At 39.7% G+C, this 23,160-nt stretch overlaps 1 protein-coding gene across 4 annotated transcripts in view; it reads left to right on the forward strand.

The window, feature by feature from the left end:
• Positions 1-23,160, forward strand: part of pcsk5b (proprotein convertase subtilisin/kexin type 5b) — a 375,643-nt gene that overhangs the window by 87,810 nt on the left and 264,673 nt on the right. For all 4 annotated transcript variants that reach the window (XM_072585118.1, XM_072585127.1, XM_072585146.1 and 1 more), the window contains exon 6: positions 22,658-22,746. In XM_072585118.1, the coding sequence (XP_072441219.1) occupies positions 22,658-22,746 (89 nt within the window). The remainder of the gene's footprint in view (positions 1-22,657; positions 22,747-23,160) is intronic.

Genomic DNA, 23,160 nt, shown 5'->3' on the forward strand with positions numbered 1-23,160 from the left:
AGGGGTTTGGAATGCACTGCCTGCAACAATAGTAGACTCACTAACTTTAAAGGCATTTAAATGGTCATTGCATAAACACATGGATGAAAATGGAATAGTGCAGGATAGATGGGCTTCAGATTAGTTCCACAGGTCACTGCAACATCAAGGGCTGAAGGGCTTGTACTGCGCTGTTATGTTCTATGTTATCACTAGGGCACTCAAATCAGTGATTTTGCTGTTGGAATCGCAGGTCATAAACTTCCATTTTTACTGGCAGTAATCTTTCCCTGTTGGTCATGTGTATCACATGGTTACATTGTCAATCAATAATTTCATGATTATGAATAAGACTTATATTTTAATTGAAAATTAATTAATAGGTTTAATTTAATGTAATTTTTGTGCTCACTTGTGAGATGTGCATGGCACTGACATGCCAGCACTTATTGCCCATTTATAGTTGACCTTGAGAAAATGATGGTGAGCTGCCTTTGAATTGCTGCAGTCCATTTGCTTTTGGTAGACCCACAATCCTATCAGGGAGGGAATTCTAGGATTTTGTAGAAATGGTAATACGTTTCCAAGTCAAGCACCTTCCAAGGTGAGTAGCTTGGAAGAGAACTTGTGGGTGACAGTGTATACATGTATCTGCTGCCCCTGTCCTTCTGCTTGGCAGTGGTCATGAGTTGTCTAAGGACCTTTTAGTGAATTTCTGCAGTGCATCTTTTTTTCTTCACTTGTGGGAAATGGATGTCGCTGGTTGATCAGGCATCCCTAGTTGCCTTGAGAAAATTGAGGTGAGCTGCCACCTTGCAGTAAATATATTGGTAGTTGGTTGAATGGATGCTTGTGAATGTGATGCCAGTCAAGTGGGCTGTTTTGTCCTGGTTGATGTTGATGTCAAACTTCCTGAGTGTATTCATCCAGGCAAGTGGGAAGTACTTCCTCACTCTCCTGATTTTGTGTCTTGTAGATGGTGGACAAGGTTTGGGCAGTGGTTAAATTGTCTCCTATTAGAGGTGGTCATTGTATGGCATTTGTCTGGCCTAAATGTTGTTTGCCACTTGTCAGCTCAAGCCTGGATATTGTGCAGATCTTGTTGCATTTGAACATTATTTGGGTTCAGTATCTGGAGAATTGCAAATGGTGCTGAACATAACACATTCATACATGATCATCCCTAGTTTTGACTTTCTAATGGAGGGAAGGTTATTGATGAAGCAGCTGAAGATGGTTGGGCCTAAGACACTACCCTGAAGAGGTCTTGCAGAGATGTCCTGAAGCTGATATGATTGACGTCCAATAACCCCAACCATCTTCCTATGTGCCAGGTATGACTCCAACCAGTGGAGCGCTTGCCTCCTGATTCCCATTGATTCTAGTTTTTTTTGGGTCTCCTTGATGCCACACTTGGTTGATTTGCGGCCTTGATGTCGGGGCTGTTACTCTTACCTTACCTCTCGAATCCAGCTCTTCTCTGTATTTGAACCAAGGCTATAAGAAAGTCAGGAGTGGAGTGATCCTGGAGGAACTCAAACTAGGTGTCATTGAGCATGTTATTGCTGAGCACCTGCTGCTCAATACTCCCATTGACACCTTCATCACTTTATTGATTGTGAATAGACCGATGGGGCGATAATTGGCAGGGATATAATATGATTTCAATCAATGTCTCTCAGTTACTTTTCCAGCAAAGTGACTACAGTTATTGCCCTTATAAATAAAGTATCTCTAGCGTAAAGTATCCCAAGATGGTTTCCAACTTTGGAAAAACATTAACACTGAGTCAAAAAGGGTATTCTGAGGATGGGATTGAAATTTTGACTGTCAGAGTCTTCCATGCATGGTTTTCTTTTCCTCATTTTAATTGCATGTCATATTTACCTTGCAGTCAGACACGTCTGGTATTCTGTCCTGGGCTGAACCACCATTACCTCAACTAAGAAAATCATAACTATCATCTTTTGGCTCCCACAACAAATTTTATACTTTGCCATGTAGTTACTTCTCCTCTGCAGTCACTATGATTGAATGACTCAAACAGACTATTTGTTTATAACCTCCATTCCATTCCATTTAACACTGTGTAGAACTGCTAAACATACGTAAACACGGTCAGTCACAAAGTTCGCCTCATTACATCTGCAGCTGTCTCCATTTTTGCTTTATCTCCTCTGCAGTCAAATCTCTTATAGTTTTATTTTTCCAGTTTCTTCTGTTCAGTATCCCTCTGCATCCACCATAAAATGAAATTCATCCAGAACTCTGCCAATGTCCTACTGTGCTCTCATGCCAGTGCTTGTTCAGTCCTTGTCCAGGGTCACAAATGAAAAATTCTCACCATCACATTGCCATCCTTCATGATCTTGCCATCCCCTGCCCCACCTCCACCCATCCAATTTACCCCTCCATTGCTGGATATGACTATAACCATCCAGGCATTGAACTTGAACATTCTGCCATGTTCTGTCATTCTGCTTTTTCTTATAAGATCCTCTGTAAAGCCTACTAGTTGTTCACTTTTATCCAGTCCTCCTGGCATTTACTGCATTGACTCAAAGTTGAATTTGTGGTGTATTTTTATAAAGTCATTCAGCACAGAGGCTTACCTGCGACTGATCACTACCTCAAAATTCAATCAGATTTGTTATTCGTGATCTCCTCAGTCAAAATGTGCTGACTACCCATGAGCAAAGTTTGCCTTTCTGAGGGGAGATTAATTCTCTGCAATAGTTTTCATCTCGTTGATGTGAGAATCAATTATCTCCAATTCCCTGGTTTATTCATATCCCTCCTTGTAAAGTGGAACCATACTAGCTGTCCTGCTGTCCTCCAGTCCTCTGGCACCTCCCCTTTGGCCAGAGGAGACTTTAGAAATTGAGTCAGAGCCCCTGTAATTTCTTGTCTCATTTCCCAGAGCAAATCTGGATATAATTCATCTGGACCTAGGGGTTTGTCCACTTTTAAGCTTCCCAGAACCTCTAACACCACCTCACTCTGAGATTGCATGACATATTCTATTCTTGATTCTGCTACTCTTTTAGTCAGCAAAATTGTTTTGAAATTAATATTAAGTCAGAATATAAAAGATCCCTCGTTCAATTTACAGCAAACTGATGATTTGTAAATTTCAGTCGCTGCTTTTCATACTGTTGATGGTTGGCCCTACTCATTAAATAATGCAAAGCTTACAGAAAAAATGGCTTTTGAAGGAATGTGTGGTGCGTTTTAAATGCTAAAAAGCAGTTTAACATTGGTATATTTATATGTATGTAATTTGAGCATAGCCTGCTTGTTGCTGTAGTAATACTCCAAATTTTGGTGGCAATTGCTTGATCACAAATGACGATAAAATCCTAAACACAAACAAGAAGGGAAGGTATAGTAAAATATTCTGCAGTGGTTTCAAAGCAATTATAGGTCAGAGCTGAAGATATTCTCACATCAGAGCCACACAAAATCAAATGGTTGAGGAGGCTGACAACGTCACATTTTACTTGGAATTCTTTTGTATATTAAGATCATAGAGTAGCCATGAATCTACAGGAATGAAGACTTGCTCTGGTAATGAGAGAGGCCCAAGAATTCTTGTCAGACCCATTGCAGTGCGGTATTCGCATAATTGTTCATGGAACTGTAAACATTAATTATCTAAGATTATAGTGTTTAAATTTAGTTTTTGTATTCAATTTAATCAACTATAAAACATTGCAGTGTATACTTTTTTTGGCAATGTGTGGGTACAGAATGCATTTTAAGGATTAATGGGGATAATATAGAAAAAGGAAAACATTTTATTTTGAAAGCAACCTGAATTCATTGGTGCTGGGTACTGTGACCAGAATTTCCTATATCCATTTGATGAAATCACTGCTTATAACCCCGTGGGAGCCTTGTCCACAGGAAGGAAAATGAGGCCTCTGCCCATCAACTTATTTCAAGTATCATAAATTTCCATGGAACATTTTAAAAACATTTTTTGAGACCAGTCCAATGCAAATGACTTAAAGGGCACAAGTAACTAAAGAAGCTAGCATGGCTATGACTGTATTAATCTACAGCTGCAATTTCTCCTGTTAAGACGTACACTTGCATGAGTATTTGCAAACGCTTCATATTGCAAGTCATCATGCTAGTAGTGACGCTGTCACGGAATCATTGCAAGTAACCCGTAGGAGTTGTGACGAATGTAACATCTAAAGCATTACAGCATTCATGTATGCAGTCAATTAGGAAAAGATGAAGAAATTTTGTTTCCAAAGGCTTCTGATATATGGGTATTAGATGGGGTGAGCCAGCAAGTGGTGCTTTTCTGCCTTTTTTGAGCCAGTCTCTGCCTAGGACTTTTCTCGCAAAAGGAAATTCTACTGATGGAATTTCTTCTTGGGTTGCTGCTAGCATCACATTTTAAAATTTGCTTTTTTTTCCCCCAGATCAGATTGCTGGCAGGGTGGATCTGTTTCAGGCCAAGACATGATTGTGAGTTTAATAATCCACCATTAGAGAATTTTCAAAATGCTAGCTGGCCACATCTGGTGAGGCGTGAAGGTTGGCTCACTTGGCACAGTACGCTGTGTACTTATAATTATTCTCCAAGAAAGTGTATTCAAACTTGATTAATTATATGGGCACATGGGTTTTGTGTAGCAGTGAAATGAATCTGCCCCTTGTGAGCTATACAATCTACCCCTCTCATGGCAGTGTCTTATTTCATTGCCTCCATCACCCTCCCAAACAAACTGGAAAAGAGGATTTCCTTGAGAAAATACTCGTAGTTCTACATTTTGGGCTAAATTTCAAAGCTGTTCTGTGTTCCTCGTACAAACTGCTGAAACCTCTTAAAGTGAATGTGGAATCTTTAGTGATTTGAATCACTAACCCTTCTCTCATCTCCGAGGACTTGAAGAGCAAAGCAGAATTGCGTTCAACAAGTAAATGGTTTTTGTTCTATTCAATTCCTTTTTTTTTGTTGTTTGGTAGTGGATGGGGAGGATGAGGTTTTGATTTTGTGCACTACACACTATGTGCACTTGTTAATTGTAGGTTTTTGCAACTAGGTCAGAAGCAAATGAACATCAGTGTGTTACATATGCATGTGGGCCTCACATTTATGTTTGTTTGGTGCTGTTCATTCTATCTTTCTGAAGTCCAGAGTGGCGATGTTTGGTCTGATGGTGGCTTCTGAACTGTTTTCTTTTCAGTATAATTTCCCCTGCCATTAGCATAATTGATGGAAAAAAATCACATGCTTAGTGCAATTAAATTTTAAAACCTCCTCATTGTATTGGTTTACTGCGGATTTTGCATCTTGTGATAAACAATTGAGTTTAGAGAGGAAAATGAAACATTTTGTAAAACCGATGCAATTTGTGCTGGAATGACCGATTTTATATCCACAGTGAAGAGTACCCAGTGGAGAATCAGTCAGATCCCAATGTAGAGTTGTTTGATGTGTTAACTGAACATCAAACCAGAGCAAGTTGTGTCATTGAAATTGTGGCAGCATCAAATCGCCACATTGTAACTAATGAACACAGGTTTTCAGAATCTGAAAGTGGAGACCCTTAGTCTGATAACGAGTTGTTGGATCCAGAGAAATCATGAATGAAAGCAAAATACTGCGGATGCTGAAAATAAGTTTGGAATCCAGTATCATTCTCTTCATAAACCTTGGGTTGGTGACCTCATTTGAAACAATAAAGGCCATGTTACTTAAATTGAGTGAGAACAGTGCCAAGGATGCTCCACTAATTAGTGGTATTCTAGGAGATTGTGGTATTTAAATTAGTAGTACGTCTAATCAACAACAGAGATTGCCTATAATTCCAGTGCCATTGTTTTCTTCCCTTGACGAGTATTCAAGGTGGCGACTAAAAAAAAAACTGAACAATTTTTGTATGAAGCAACCTAATGACTTTAAAATAATTTATGGTTTGGGTGGCCATGGTGCAATATCATGATTGGTACAATATTAAGAACCAGAGGTCTGGATTAATGATTGAGCAATGTGTGCCCAAATCTTCAATAGTTGAGGAATTTATATGTAATTAATTACATAAATCTGAAATGAAAAGTGAATACCCGATAACTCTAGAACTATTGCTACAGATGCAGCTCTTTAGAAGGATCCCATTAGCATTGTCCATTTGCACAATTCTTGTAGAGACGGTGTCTCCATTTCACCCTGAGGAGACTATGCATTGGGTTCTATGGCACTGTTACTGTGCTAAATGAGGTGAAATCTGAATCTAATGTCTTAGCATACTATCCATAAAATCATCAGCTTCTGCAATATCATGTTCTCTCAAGGCCTATAACTTCGTGTTGTTATGTGCCCTTGCTCTATGATTGACATCAAACTGTCATATAAAAAGGACTAAGTGCATTTATAAATGAATTGCCAATCTGGTGAAGTTAGAACACCAGAGCCACATGCATAACAAATAAGGGGATCAGCATGCTATAAGCAACGTGTGAACGTGAGAATTAGGAGCAGAAGTAGGCAATTCAGCCTTTTGAATCTACTATGCCTTTAATAAAATTGTAGCTGATCTGATTATGGCTTCAACTTCAAATAATCTTTGCCTTATTAGTAAAGTATCTTTCTACTCCTATATTTTAAAAATATTTGAATAGCTCAGTGTTCAGTGCTTTTCAGGGCAGAGAACCAAAGGACTGTCAAACCTTCCAAGACAGCAAAAAACAATGGGCAACCCTTTATTTTTTTCATTTATTCATTCTTGGAATGTGGAGTTCTCTGGCTGGGCAGTAGTTATTGACCATCTTTAACTGATGATGAGAAGGTGGCAATGAACCACTGTGGTCCATGTGCTGTAAATACAGTCAATGTTTTTCAGGAGGGATATCGGAATTTTGATCCAATAACCATGAAGAAATGGCAATATGTTTTCCAAGTCTCACTTCTATAAATAATTCGGATGTGAGCATAATAGATGTAGTTAGTAAGTTTGCAGATGACACCAAAACTGGAGGTGTAGTGGACAGCAAAGAAGGTTACCTCAGATTACAACAGGGTCTTGATCAGATGGGCCAATGGGCTGAGGAGTGGCAGATGGAGTTTAATTCAGATAAATGCGAGGTGCTGCATTTTAGGAAAGCAAATCTTAGCAGGTCTTATACACTTAATAGAACATAGAACATAGAACAGTACAGCACAGAACAGGCCCTTCAGCCCACGATGTTGTGCCGACCACTGATCCTCATGTATGCACCCTCAAATTTCTGTGACCATATGCATGTCCAGCAGTCTCTTAAATGTCCCCAATGACCTTGCTTCCACAACTGCTGCTGGCAACGCATTCCATGCTCTCACAACTCTGTGTAAAGAACCCGCCTCTGACATCCCCGCTATACTTTCCTCCAACCAGCTTAAAACTATGACCCTTTGTGTTAGTCATTTCTTCCCTGGGAAATAGACACTGGCTATCGACTCTATCTATGCCTCTCATAAGATAAGCCCTTCAGTCCAGGCAGCATCCTGGTAAACCTCCTCTGAACCCTCTCCAAAGCATCCACGTCTTTCCTATAATAGGGCGACCAGAACTGAACGCAGTATTCAAAGTGCGGTCTAACCAAAGTTTTCTAGAGCTGCGACAAGATCTCATGATTCTTAAACTCAATCCCCATGATAATGAAAGCCAAAACATCATTTGCTTTCTTAACAACCCTGTCCACTTGGGTGGCCATTTTAAGGGATCTATGTACCTGCACACCAAGATCCCTCTGTTCCTCCACACTGCCAAGAATCCTATCCTTAATCCTGTACTCAACTTTCAAATTCCAAAATGCATCACCTCGCATTTATCCAGGTTGAACTCTATCTGCCACCTCTCGGCCCATCTCTGCAGCCTGTCAATGTCCAGCTGCAGCCTACAACAGCCCTCTATACTGTCAATGACACCTCCAACCTTTGTGTCGTCTGCAAACTTGCTGACCCAACCTTCAATCCCCTCATCCAAGTCATTAATAAAAATTACAAACAGTAGAGGCCCAAGGACAGAGCCCTGTGGAACACCACTCACCCACATTAATAGTAAGGTCCTGGGGAGTGTTGCTGAACAAAGAGACCTTGCAGTGCAGGTTCATAGCTCCTTGAAAGTGGAGTCGAAGGTAGATAGGATAGTGAAGAAGGTGTTTGGTATGCTTTCCTTTATTGGTCAGAGTATGGAGCATAAGAGTTGGGAGGTCATGTTGCGGCTGTGTAGGCCATTGTTGGAATATTGCTTGCAATTCTGGTCTCCTTCCTATCGGAAAGAGGCTGTGAAACTTGAAAAGGTTCAGAAAAGATTTATAAGGAAATTGAGCTATAGGGAGAGGTTGAATACGCCAGGGCTGTTTTCCCTGGAGCATCGGAGGCTGAGGAGTGACCTTATAGAGGTTTATAAAATCATGAGGGGCATGGATAGGGTAAATAGACAAGGGCTTTTCCCTTGGGTGGGGGAGGGCATAGGTTTTGGGTGAGGGGGGAAAGGTATAAGAGATCTAAGGGGCAACTTTTTCAGAAGTTGGTGCGGGCTGGTACAATTGCAACATTTAAAAGGCTTTTTGATGGGTATGTGAATACAAAGGATTTGGAGGGATATGGGCTGGGTGCTGGCAGTTGGGACTAGATTGGAATATCTAGTCGGCATGAACGAGTTAGACTGAAGGGTCTGTTTCCACGCTGTACATCTCTCTGACTCTAAGTCAGATGGTGAGTGGCTTGGAGAGAAACTTGCAGGTGGTAGTGTTCCCATATATCTGCTGTCCTTGTTCTTCTAGACTGTAATGCTGTTTGGATGGTGCTGTATGAGGAGTCTTGATGAATCTCTGTAAGGTGCCTTGTAGATGATGTATTGTCCTGCCGCTGTGCGTCAGTGGTGAAGTGAATGAATGTTTATGGATTTGATGCCAGTCAAGGAGCTTGGGTGGTGTCAAGCTGCTTCAGTGTTGTTGGAGCTGCATTCACCCTGGCATCCTGTCAAGCCCACATTCCTGGCTTGACTTGCTGTATGTAGAGTTGAGATACCTGCTGCAGGATTCCAAATCTCTGATTAACACAGTATTTATATGGCTAGTCCATTTAAGTTTCTGCTCATTGGTAATGCCCAGGAACATTTGCCTTGTTGGATAAGTTTAACTCCAGAAACATTGAAGAAGCAGCCTACATGATTGGCACTTCACTCATTACCTGCAATCCTTTCATCTGTTGCACACCGTGGTAACAGTGAAGATGCATTGTAGCAACTCAACTTGACTTCTTCAAGGTAAAAACAATGACTGCAGATGCTGAAAATCAAATACTGGATTAGTGGTGCTGGAAGAGCACAGCAGTTCAGGCAGCGTCCAACGAGCAGCGAAATCAACGTTTCGGGCAAAAGCCCTTCATCAGGAATAAAGGCAGTGAGCCTGAAGCATGGAGGGATAAGCTAGAGGAGGGTGGGGGTGGGGAGAGAGTAGCATAGAGTACAATGGGTGAGTGGGGGAGGAGATGAAGGTGATAGGTCAAGGAGGAGAGGGTGGAGTGGATAGGTGGAAAAGAAGATAGGCAGGTCGGACAAGTCAAGGAGACAGTAACTGAGCTGGAAGTTTGAAACTAGGGTGAGGTGGGGGAAGGGGAAATAAGGACATGGTTGAAGAGTTTCAGAGCAGAGGAAATGACCTGTGAGTTGCAGTGGGAGAGGGACTCCCTGAGATTCTTGTAGAGAGAGGAGGAAAACTTCTTCAAGGTAGGCATCCTTGCAAGAGGATTCGCAGTAGGGTTAAAATCAACAAGGTAAAAACAATGACTGCAGATGCTGAAAATCAAATACTGGATTAGTGGTGCTGGAAGAGCACAGCAGTTCAGGCAGCATCCAACGAGCAGCGAAATCAACGTTTCGGGCAAAAGCCCTTCATCAGGAATAAAGACATTGTCTTCTAAACTGCAGCTAGCAGTATTGAGTGTTACGTGTGTATTGGAACAGTATTACCTACAAGTTCCCTTCAAATCATATCGGTCCAACTTGGAAATATATTGCCTATATCTTAATCGTCACTGGTCCGAAAACCTTCAAAATAACATTATGGATAGGCCTGTGTCACAGATGGCTAACCGGCACTTTCTTGGGAGCATTTTGGGATCGGCAATGAGCATATTTAATAAACAAATATTAAAAGACCATAAGACATAGGAGTGGAAGTAAGGCCATTCGGCCCATCAAGTCCACTCCGCCATTCAATCATGGCTGATGGGCATCTCAACTCCACTTACCCGCATTCTCCCCGTAGCCCTTAATTCCTTGTGACATCAAGAATTTATCAATCTCTGCCTTGAAGACATTTAGCGTCCCGGCCTCCACTGCACTCTGCGGCAACGAATTCCACAGGCCCACCACTCTCTGGCTGAAGAAATGTCTCCGCATTTCTGTTTGGAATTTACTCGCTCTAATTCTAAGGCTGTGTCCACGGGTCCTAGACTCCTCGCCTAACGGAAACAATTTCCTAGTGTCCACCCTTTCCAAGCCATGTATTATCTTGTAAGTTTCTATTAGATCACCCCTTAATCTTTTAAACTCCAATGAATACAATCCCAGGATCCTCAGCCGTTCCTCGTATGTTAGACCCACCTTTCCAGGGATCATCCGTGTGAATATCCGCTGGACACGTTCCAGTGCCAGTATGTCCTTCCTTTTGGACCAACACTGGACACAATACTCCAAATGGGGCCTAACTAGAGCTTTATAAAGTCTCAGTAGCACAACTGTGCTTTTATATCTTACCTGATCAATATACCTCAAATAGGAGTCATCCGTCATTTTCTTTGGTGTCCTGATATGGGTATGGGATAACTTTTCACCCAATTTCTCTTTATTAGGAGTTGGAAATTACCACTCTTATTGTGAAATAGGAGATTTCTTGAAAAACAAAGGAAAAGCTGGCATTTGAGCCATTCCATATAATGTTAGCAGAGATGGTAAAATCTGAAAGATATGGTATTTTTGCTAAAAAGTGAAAGCACTTTTACTTTGCTGTGATATTAATATAATTTATATATTTATCAAGCACATTTTATCATGATAAAACATCCTAAGGCACTTTATAGTATTATGTAATGAAATTTGATAATTACTCTTGTAAAGATATACAAGGAAGAATTGGGCTTCTAAGAAGTGTCTTATATCATGGGCTACCTAAAGGATAATTAAAGTCTGGGATGCTTAGGAGGGGAAAACTGGATGAGAGCATAAAACCTGGAGGATTGTGGGAATGGAAAATTTGTAGAGATTAAGAAATGGGCCAGAGACCACACATGTAACTAAAAATAAGAATGGCAGCATGGTGGTTCAGTAGTTAGCACTGCTGCCTCACAGCACCAGGGATCTGGGTTTGATTCCAGCCTTTGGTAACTGTCTGTGTGGAGTTTGCACATTCTCCCTGTGTCTGTGTTGACTTTCTCCGATTTCCTCCCACAATCCAAAAATGTGCAGCTTAGGTGAATTGGCCATGTTAAATTGCCCGTAGTGTTCAGGGATGTGTAGATTAGATGCATTAGTCAGGGGTAGGGGGATGGATCAAGGTGGGCTACTTTTCAGAGGGTTGATGTGGATTTATTAAGCCGAAGGGCCTGTTTCCACACCACAGGAATTCTATGAATGAAAATTTTAAGGTAAAGATGTTACTTAATCAGGGTCATTGTAGCTTAATGAGTACAAGGGCAAGTGGCCCTTGATGCAACTTCAGGCATAAGCTGCAAAGCTCTGGATGACTTCAAGTTTAAGGAGGGTAGAATTTGAGAGGCTTGTGGGGGGGGGGGGGGGGGGGGGTGGCGGTTTGGATTAGGATTAGTCAAGTCTAGAGGAAATAAAAGCATGGATATGATTTTTGAAGCTGATAGGTTTTAGCATTCTGAAGAAGAGTCATAACAGACTCAAAACATTAATACTGCTGCTTGATGTGCTTAGTTTCTCCAGTGTTCTCTGTTTGTTATGGGTGGCATTTCATCAACAGACAAGCAGATGTAGGGTGGAGTCAGATGGTTGGAATTGACACCAAAGTTAGGTGAGAGTGATGTAGTTTAGCATCTCCTTGTCAATGGGGGTGGGAATGATGGTAATATAGTTGATGGCTAGGGATCAGCACTTGTGGCATGGACCAAATATGGTGATTGTGGCCTGCTGCTGCTTATAGCTTACCCTGTCCATCGATCTGTTGTGTGGTATGCCCCACTCCTCTATCATGCCCCATCCTTGCACATCCACTCTGGATTGTCTGGAATCCACCATCCCACTATAACTAGGTCAACCCCTCACACTACAACGCTCCACTTTGCCGCCTTGCAAAAATCTCTGTAGCTTTTCAGTGACCAAAATACTGACGTTGCCTATTTGGATGTCACTTCTTTAGCAAACACTCGTTTGTTTTACTGTCAGTGTATAGAATTTCTAGCATACAACGTAGCCTCCACATTTGTTTCCATAAATCTTTCCTTATTTTCCTACCAGTATTTAATTTCTGTTTATTGTTTCCTGCATGTCAAGCTGATAATGAAAAAACAATGGAGGAATTGTTTAAAGGTGGAAGAGAGGGAGAAAAGGTCTCATCGACTTAAATGAGAATGTGACATTTATTCTGAATGATGATCCAATGAGCATCATATGGTTAAGAAGTAGGAGAAAACAATGATAAATCAAAGTTTTTAAAAAAAAATCTTAAGGAATTGGTATTGTAAACATTATAACATGAAGGAAAAGTGCAGACTTATAATCTAAACCCCTTGTTCCCATGAATACCTTGCATTAGCTAAATTGTTGATTGAGTTAGTTGATTTGGTAATAACTTGGATATAGGCAATATTAAGTTATTTACCTGAACAGAGGAAAGATTCAGTCCTTTGGTATAAATTTGTCAACCTCAGCTGCCGTTTTAATGGAATTACTTAAATTAAGTTTCTAGGTACATTTTGGTATTGAGGTATTTACAATAATTTAGAGGTAAATTTTCTTTCTTCACACTTGTGCATTTTCTCCTGGGACTAATAATGACTTTATTCCACTTTGGTTAAGTGTGTCCTGAGATGATAACATAATCCAATGCCAAAGGTGGGGCACGTGGTGTTTACTGAAATAGGTGGGTGGGATGCACACTCCTTCCACCGTTTTGTGCTGAACTTCAGTCTGGGCCTGTGAGAGATGCGCAGATTGTTTGTCACTTTCATGATGATGCATTTCCAGTTTGGGTGGTCTTAGTCTTTGATTCCCATGAGTTACTGTGGTATTGCAATTTTTTTCAGCAAGGACTTGATATTCTTGAAGTGTTTTCTCTGTCCTCCTGCTAGCCAGGAGAAGAGTTGTGCAGTGGATACAGTCTGACAGAAGATCTTTATCTCCCACATGCTTAGGCTAAAGCCCAGTCTCACTCATGCCTCTGTTCCTACAATTTGGAACTCCTCTTGTGCTTGTTGATGGTGGTTCTTTGGTCTTAGTTCTGGACTGAAGGCGACACAGGTCGAACGGTTTCTCATTCATCCTGAGGATAACTCCATATTAATAGGATGTTTCATGGATATTGAATTGTGTTGTGGTAAGAAATATGGAGAAGAGTAGTGGTGCACTGACACTGCATTGCGTGACCCCAGTTTGCAGATGTGTGGGTCCATCTTGGACCCATTTGTGAGCATTATGGCTTGTATAGCATCATGCCATGTGAAGGATGGTGATGAGTTGTTGCAAGCAACCAGTTTGTGGAAGGTATTCCGTAGTCCTTCCCAATAGAGGATCATGTTCATGCTATAAAGTTGTTGAATTCCATGTTGGAAAGCTGTAAATTGCCTGAACTAAAATTGAGGTATTGAGCACAAATACTGATTTGCAATTCTGTTACAGCCCCACCTCCTCATGCCTTGTTTTGTTGCCTTTATTCTCAGCAGAACTAACCTATTTTCTCTTACTCAAACCTATCGTTAACACTTACTTTACATCTCAATTGTGTAACCACATTAGCACTCCTTTTTGTATTTTGCTCTGGGCATCTGTTCCACTTGGTTCCCTCCCCCCCCCCCCCCATCAAACCCCACTAACAGCATAAAAAATATTATCTTCCAAGTCCCTACAGAAGAGTTATTGGAATTAAAACACTAACTGTGTTTCTTTCTCCACAGATGCTGCCAGACCAGCATTTTCTGTTTATAATACCAGAATTACCTCTGATACTGCCATCTAGTGTTAACATATTATGCAGAATTTGCAACACAGAACTGAGCCCTACAGTCAACTGGTTTATGCTGGTGTGTATATATACACCATATCAGCCTTCTCTTGCTTTAATTATCTCTTATCACCTAATTTCTATATTTCTCTTATCCTTTTTTGTATGGTTTAAGCCTTTCTTTTCTTGATTGCAGACTAAAGAACAGTTACGTTTGCCAGCTCTGTTTCAAACTATTTTTTGATATTTGACAATAACATGAGTTTAAAACATGTTTTCAATCATGATTGGGTATGTAATGTTCAGAAAGTGAACAAATTTGTTTTTAAACAGGCAAATAAATAAAGGCATCTTTTCTTGGTTTTGTCAGCGATCAGTTGGGCCTATACATATTGGAGTTTAAAAGAATGAGAGACAACCATATGAATCTTAGGGAGCTTAACAAGGTAGATGTGGAGAGGTTTTTTTCCTTGTTGGTGAGTCTCAGACCAGAGGACTATAATCTTATTAAGGGGTTGCACCTTTATGACTAAGATAAGGAGAAATTTCTTCCAGGAGTGCTGAAACTGTTGAGTTCTTCACCATACTGAGCAGTAAATGCTGGGTCATTTAAGTACATTCAAGGCTGTGTGTGACATTTTTAATCAGTAAAGAAAATGGATAATAGGCATAGTCTTGAAAAATTACAGCCAGACCTTTTTTTTTCTGACATTATAAAGTGATTCTAAACAACAGTGTGGAGAAGTTTGGAACTTAGTTTTGTAAAGGAAATTAATGCAAGATCAATTTTAAAGTTTATCCTTGATCTATATACTTCTATTTTGCTCCCCAAAGGCAGCGATTGGAGTTAACGTGGATCATCTTGAACAAGCAGACTTAAAGGAATAAGTAGCCTGAACTTATTCCTATGTGTGTCTGAGAATTTTAAATAATGTAAAAAGCTTTCCTGAATGAATAGAATTGTCAAAGTTTATCTCTCTGACCTAAAGGCATGGGTTACTTATGAGTGGGGGGCAAATTTGGGTGAGCACTTGTTGTTGGATAAGCCTTAAAGGTTACAGACACTTGGGTTGAATATAATTATGGCACACTTTGGATTTGAATTTCTTTTTAATTCTACTCTGATTTAAGGGGTTGTCTGTCAATTTTGGGGATACGCTCAGACATTGTTCCATGGACTCTCCTGGGCTACATCTGGTAATGCCAAAACAATGGTTTAAACAGTTGTTAGAATGATAGCATTCAGTTGTATTTACATTTTAGCAATGACACCCTGAAGCAGTTTGTTTTAATTGCAACAGAACCTTAAGCAGTTTCTAGGAGTTGTATTTTGTTCTGATTCTTTCTTAAATAAAACTTTCATCAATCCTTTGAGTGAAGGGTGTGCAAAATAATTTTAGTTTCTGACATTGCTCAATGAAGATTCCAGTCATCTCAGTTGGCAAAATTAAGAATTTATTTTGTTTTGTGTGCACTATGTTAACATAACACATCCCAAGTGATATTACTCATTGGATGTTGGATGCTGTGCTGCGTTTTCTCTTTAAAAAGAGAAACATTACACCACACAGGGTAACATCTATTCAACTGCGAAGATGCAGCTGTTTCTAATCAGATAACACTCTTGACGTCATAAAGTCTAATTGCTGTCAATCGGTACAAACAGCTTTTCTTTAAAATTTTGCGACTGTTTTTTCTTTAAGTTTCCTATCTGTTCGGGTGCACTGTGGTGTTGCATGAATATGGAAGTAAATCTGTCCGATTCAAGTGCAATGTGCACAACAAATGTAATTGAGTTGAGAGACTGAAAGCATGTCAAAGGCCTCAGATGTTTTAGAAGGTATTTTGTGCTGCCGTGGTTTTAAATTGTACCTGGTAAATGATGGACAAAATGTTTTTGCATTACACTTCAGAAAGTTTGACACGCTATCAATATGTGGAGAGAGAGAATTATATTAACATGTATGATTAGAGTGAAAAAAAATCATTTTGAGATGAACATTCATACCGTGGATACAGTATGCTATCTGGCCAAATACCAGTAATATATAACAAAATTTGAAATTGGGAGCAAGATATAGATTTATGCCAGTTATTCCTTTGTAATCTGCAAAAAGACCAGATGGTAGTTTTAAATGATAATGGTATGCAGATTTTGTTCTTCAAAGCCTGAGATTACTGATGCACCATACCAAACCATCACTGATGTGTCCAAATCATCTAAACCAGCAGTGTCCTAACTATGACATTTTTGATGATTTGGAGGTAAAATTATGCTTGACAGAAAGCAGGAATAAAAGTTGGCACATCCCCCTTGGATATAGCATGCATATTTTTATTGGTTCTAATGTAAATTTCAACTGAAACGAGTCATGAACCTTTCAGGGTGGGAGGGTCAATGGTGGGGTGTCATGGCAGTGGATGAAATTGAACAAAAGCTGAGGAAATTCTAAACTAGACAACTGCAAAAACCTCAATATTACTAATGCCAACTAGGCTCTAAATACAGCCTACATCCTTAAAGGAATTTTGTAACAAAAGACTCTTCTATCATGCTGTGTGTGGTTGAATGACCGTCATACATGAACAATAAAGTGCCGAAGTGTCTAATTTCTTAAGTTACTGGTTCAGAACAGAAATGCTTTGACTATAAGGGATGACTGTTAATTTACTTAATATGTGAGTGTGCTCCAGTGCCACACTAATGATTTTATTTAAAATATTGCAGATGACAAAATTCCTTTTATAGCAGAGGTAATTGCATTTAACTACAATGGTTGTCCACTGGACTATATTTGCAGAAAAATTCTTTTAAATGACAGTATTTTTCTCCCAAAAAAATACAGCTTGCCAGGCTGAACTCTTAATCCTGTAGTAGACTGACATTCTGCAAAGATATGATCTAATCCTTGTTTGTTCTGATTTACTTGTTTGTATTTGTGCTTAATTTTATTCCAGAACACCACCAACTTAAACTCCTATAGTATCGTTCAAAACAATAGAATGTCTTGAGGCTCTTCACAGGAGCATGAACAACAACATTTGCCATGTGTCACACAAGGAACTATTAAGGCAGATGACCATTTTTTAAAAGAGGGAGCTTTAAGGAACATACTAGAGGTTGAATGAGAGGCAGAAATGTTTAGCAGAGAATTCCTGTGCTCAGGACCTTGGTAACTAATGATATGGCCACCAATGATGAAATGGTTAAAATTGACTATGCTCAAAAGTGTAGAATTGGAGGGGAGCAACATCTTGGAGGGTTAAAAGGCTATATTAAAGTGGTAGAATGAGCAAAGCAATGGACAGATTTGATATTAGAATGAAATTTTAAAAATTGAGGCACTGCAATGTAGGCCAGTAAGTGTAAGGAATGGGATTTTATGCAAAATTTGATGGAGGCAATATTTTGGATGATCTTGGTACAATGTGAGAGTTAAAGAAGGATGCATTAGTGTTGTCGACTCTAATGGTAACAAGTGCAATAAATGAAACAAATCAGCAAATGAACTGTCATGTGTCGATTTGGACAATGTTAGAGGTGGAAATAGGCATTTGTAACGATGGTATGATATGTGCTCCGAAACTACTTCCCAGTTTAAATACGTCAACAACGAAGTTGCTTAGTTTAACCTCAGTTGCCAGGAAGGGAGATGGAAAGAAACTAAATTTTAGTCATGGGGAGAAAGACTGTGGATTTGGTCATCTGAAAACTTTTGTTAGGAGAAATTACTATTTTGCTTATCCAACATTTCAGTTTTAGAAATCTGACAGTTCAGAAATAATGGATGGCTTGAGAGAAAACAACTGTTTTAAGATGTTTCTAGAAACTTTTTTTCTTTCTCTGCACTCTTCAAATCAGGAGCTTCTGAAAAATGTTTGAATCTATATGTTTAAACCGGAGTTATCAAAATATGGGATGTAGTAGACTGATTAACAACATGATATTCTACTTGAGTTTACCAGGATAAGCAGTGTCAGCATTAATGCAGATCAGATGCTTTAAATTCACGAATCCACACTGCTGATGTCTTTCATTTATTTTTCGCAAACACTGATGCTAATTCCAAATATAGTTTGGTGAAGTTCTTTTTTTATTTGAGTTCACATAATTGAAAGATTTCAGGAAACTTTTTACAATAGAATCATTTGAATCCCTAAAGCATAGAAGCAGGCCATTTGGCCCATTGAGTGCATACTGACCCTCTAAATAACATTCCCCCATCCACTATCCTTGTACCCCTGCATTTTCCCAAGGCTAATCCACCTAGCCTGCTGGTCTTTGGACTGTAGGGGAAAACCGAAACACCTGGAAGAAACCCACGCAGATATGGGGAGAATATGCAGACTCCACACACACAGTGGCCTGAGGGTGGAATCAAATCAGGACCATGGTGTTGTGAGGCAGCAGTGATAACCACTGAACCACCATGCTGCCCCTTGACTCTTGATGGTTTCTGGTTGTTGAATTTTTTTTTAAACCTTTTTGGAGTATACTTAAGAAGACAATTTTAAAAAAAACTCCGTGTGTGTCAGATTGGAAATCTATGGAATGTATTAACCATCTGTGGTTCACAAACTTATTTTCATTATAGTTACTGTAAAGAAAAATGAGAATCAATGGAACATCAATGAGTAAGGACTGTTTTCATTGTGAAAAGTTAAAAAAATCTCACAACACCAGCTTATTGTCCAACAGGTTTATTTGGAAACATAGCTTTCGGAGTGCTGCTCCTTCAGGTGGTTGTTTAGTATAAGATTGTAAGACGCAGAATTTATAGCGAAAGTTTACAGTGTGATGTAACTGAAATTATATATTGAAAAAGACCTAGATTATTTGTTAAATCTCTCATCTTTTAGAATGACCATGTTGGTTTCAGTTCTTGCATATATAAATCACATCACTTACAAGTTACATTCTCAAGTGTACTTTAACAACTGGTGCCATGTCGGCCCAGATAATGTATTGAAGGTGTGAGCTGCCCTGTGTGCGACTGTGCCACGATGGTCAGACTGATTCTAATCGAAAAAACAGATTACAGAATCTTACATGGATTAATGCAGTTTCTGAGCAAAACAAAATGCAATTCTGCAAGTACAATTTTACCCCACAAACTTGTATATGTGGGTGTGTGTGGTGGTGGGGGAGGGGAGGGGTCTGGGTATCTGAGAGGGTTTGTATGTATGTGTGAGTGTAAAGGGGTATAAGCCTATGAGAGGGTGCATATGTAAGTGTGCGAGTGTATGAGAGAAGGTCTGTGAGGTGTATGGGTCTTTAGGAGTGTGCGCATGCACCTTCCTGTGTGTATATAGTGCAATGGTGCACCTGTAGCGTGACATGAGCCCAAGGTCCCGGTTGAGGCCATCCCCAAACCTGGCTATCAGCTTTGCTCGGCCATGTTTCATTGTTGCCTGTCCTGAAGTCTGCCTTGGAGGACAGTCACCCGAAGGTCCAAAGTCGATTGTCCTAAAGTGTTCTCTGACTGGGAGGGAACACTCCTGTCTGTTGATTGTGTGGTGTCCATTCATCCATTTCTGTAGACTCTCCTTGGTCTCGCTAATGTACCATGCCTTGGGGCATCCTTGCCTGCAGTGTATGAGATAGACAACGTTGTCTGAGTCGCATGAATAACTGCCACGTACATGGTGGGAGGAACCCATGGGGATGGCCTCAACCAGGACTTGGATTCATGTCACACTACAGGTGACCCCATTGCACTATACATGCTTGCACGCAGATAAAGACACACACGTGCTCTCCTACATATACATGCATTCGGACCCTCTCTCTCTCGCTCAAATATACACTCCCACATGCACCCTCTCACAGGCGTATACCCCTTTACACTCATACATACATACAAACAAACACACACTCTCTCACAGACACTCATAATCACTGCCACATCTGCACGCACGCAAATGCGCCCCCCCCCCCCCCCCCCCCCCCCCCCCCAAAACATACACGCACATGCACGCATACATATACCAGTTCGTGGGGTGAATTTGTACTTGCAGAATTACATTTTACTTTATTGTAAAAGGTGAGAGACTTTACGAACAATCCAGGTCTTTTTAAATTTAATGTATACTTTTTTTAGATTAGATTCCCTACGGTGTGGAAACAGGCCCTTCGGCCCAACCAGTCCACACCGACCCTCCGAAGAGTAACCCACCCAGACACACTTCCCTCTGAATGATGCACCTAACGCTATGACAGTTTAGCATGGGCAATTCACCTAATGAGATAATGTAAACCTTTGCTCTAAATTCTGCGTCTTACAATCTTATTTTGCGCAACCACCTGATGAAGAAGCGGCGTTCCGAAAGCTACTGCTTCCGAATAAACCTGTTGGACTATAACCTGGTGTTGTGTGATTTTTAACTCTGTACGTGCCAGTCCAACACCAGCATCTTCAATTCATTGTGAAACATTGTATGAGCATTTACTTTTGACAAATCCATATTTTGAAAATTCTCTTGACAATTATGGCTATTTTATCACGTTCTACAGCTGCAAATTGATTTGTCTTTTGTCTAGAATTGAAGTCATATCTTCAGAAGGAGCTTTAGAGTTGGAAATGAATTCTAAAGGTTTTTATGAAACAAAAGGATAAGATTGGGGTGTTAATTAAATGCCAGTTAATTTTTATTAGTTTTGTTTTGTTGGGCTGTATAGAAAATATCCATGCTATTGATAATTTAGTCAAAAATTGTGAGGTTATTACTTCAATTTTCAGCTTGCTCCAGTTAGATTAATTCCATACTTTTATTTCGAAAGCCATGACATGCTTCACCTGGTCAGACCAGCAGAATCGTAACTTAATAAATTGTGGGCTAAGTTCAGTTAATGAATGCAGATGGTATTTGGCCATTGTATGTGTAATATGACTAACATATCACCTCTCCATATCTTGCTGAAACAGGAAATACTTGACAGTCAAACCAATAAATGGCACATCTAGTATCATTCTACTTTTCAGACAATTTCAGGGAATTGCACCAAATTTATTTCTGCTGAAATATTTACTGCAATTCGCTAACCCTTTGAGTGAGGTCAGAATTGTGGGTTGATTGAAAGAGCACGTACAAAAATAATGTTTTTTGATTATATAGAAAGGAGAATGAGAAGATTTGTTGTTTTTGTCAGCATTTATAGACCCTATGTATGGACCTCATCAACTACTGTAAATAAGTTTGCCAAGTTTCAAAACATGTCCCATATTAAAGTGTCTCATTTAATTTCTGTTAAGAAATGTAAATATTATCGATTTAGTGCCTTCAGAATGTTACAAAAAGAATGCATTAAAGAAACTGAAAATGTAGCTGAAAAAGTGGCTACTTGTTGGAAGTTGAGTTTGTGTTTGACCCTACTGCATCCATTTGTTAATGCTCTGTAAAAGCAGCAATTCTACCATCCAGAAGTAAGGAATATATCTTAGGACAACACCCCTTCCAAGAGATTTTAGACTCTGGAGCCAAACATTCTTCCTCCTCCACACAGTTTTTGCCTACATATCTTTTTTCTGATTAGATCCTGTTTCACCAGTTTTTCAACTCCAGCCCTCCAAACAGGATAAGTTGTAGTGACTCATCTCTCAAGTTGAAATATTCCAATTTATTTATTTTGGCTTTTGGCGTTAGCACCATTGTGATGTTTAGTTTGGAACTTGGAATTGGAATATCCTTGAACCTTGCTGTAGTTTACACAGTTATGTCAATTTTACCTCAACTGAGTTAATAATGTTGAAATTCTCACCCCTAAAATTGCAGTTGGAGTAGTTCTTTCATTTGTATCCATCCCCACGTAACTGAGTTGTAGTCACCCTGGATTAAGCATTTTTTTTGAGAATTGGTGAGTGAACAGCCACATTAAACTGAAATGACCTTCCATGATAAACTTTAAATTGTAGAAATTGTGAAACTCCAATGAAATTATCATATCGTGATGCCAAAACCAGTCATTTTGTAAAGGTTCATCATATACATGCCTTAGTTCCTGCAACAATTTTAGAACTGTACTGTTTGTAATTTATATTGATTTTTGGTGAGAAGAATGAAGCAAGACATTCTACTGCACTTCTCTGAATTCAGGCATATCTGCCATAAGACCAAAAGATGCAGGAGCATAATTAGGTTATTAAACCCATCGGGTCTGCTTCACCATTCTCAACTCCATTCCCTCGCCTTTTCATGTCACCCTTAATCCTCTTGTATCTGTCCATTACAGTAGTGTGTTTATGTTTTGAAGTATAATACTGTTCTCCTCCCAATTCATAATACACTGATTTTGTTTTTTGTCATTTGCAGTTTTTAAAATTGAGCCTTGTATACCCAAGTCAAAGTCGCTAACATACATCAACAATAGCGGTGGTTCTAGCATCAACTCCTAGGGAACCCCATTACTTATCTTTCAGAGTGGTCTGTACATTTGGAATTTCACTGTTTGGTGCCAGTGTCTAATGTATTTTTTTTCCATGTTCTACTGCAGGCATGGGACTCGATGTGCAGGAGAAGTAGCTGCTGTTGCAAACAATTCACATTGCACAATAGGAGTTGCTTACAATGCAAAGATTGGAGGTTTGTGAAGTCTTTCCATTCTAAAATGAAAGCAATGATGTGCAAATGGCCTGCACTGTGTGGCTACCTTTTACTAATTCACATTTTTAGCACATTGTTTACTTTAATGGGGTTTTCTGGGCATTCTGGAATACAAATATTTGATGGACACAAGGGAAAGAAAGAAAGGGTGGGATATTTGGTCTGGAACACCATATGTTCACCTCTTAGTCCAGGATCAAACGTTCAACCCATACTGGTGGAATGAATGTCATTTTTCCCTGCCAAGTGATCAGGATGTAGTGTTCAAATGGATTTGAAAATCTCCGATATCTGTCAGTGGATTTGAATTCACAATTATTTCCTTGAAGTGCCTGGATAGATTTCTGCAGCAAGTTCCTATTAGATCAAGTAATAAGTGAATTTTAGTTAGCC

This window comes from Chiloscyllium punctatum, chromosome 2 (genome assembly GCF_047496795.1).
Source record: "Chiloscyllium punctatum isolate Juve2018m chromosome 2, sChiPun1.3, whole genome shotgun sequence".
Taxonomy (NCBI): domain Eukaryota; kingdom Metazoa; phylum Chordata; class Chondrichthyes; order Orectolobiformes; family Hemiscylliidae; genus Chiloscyllium; species Chiloscyllium punctatum.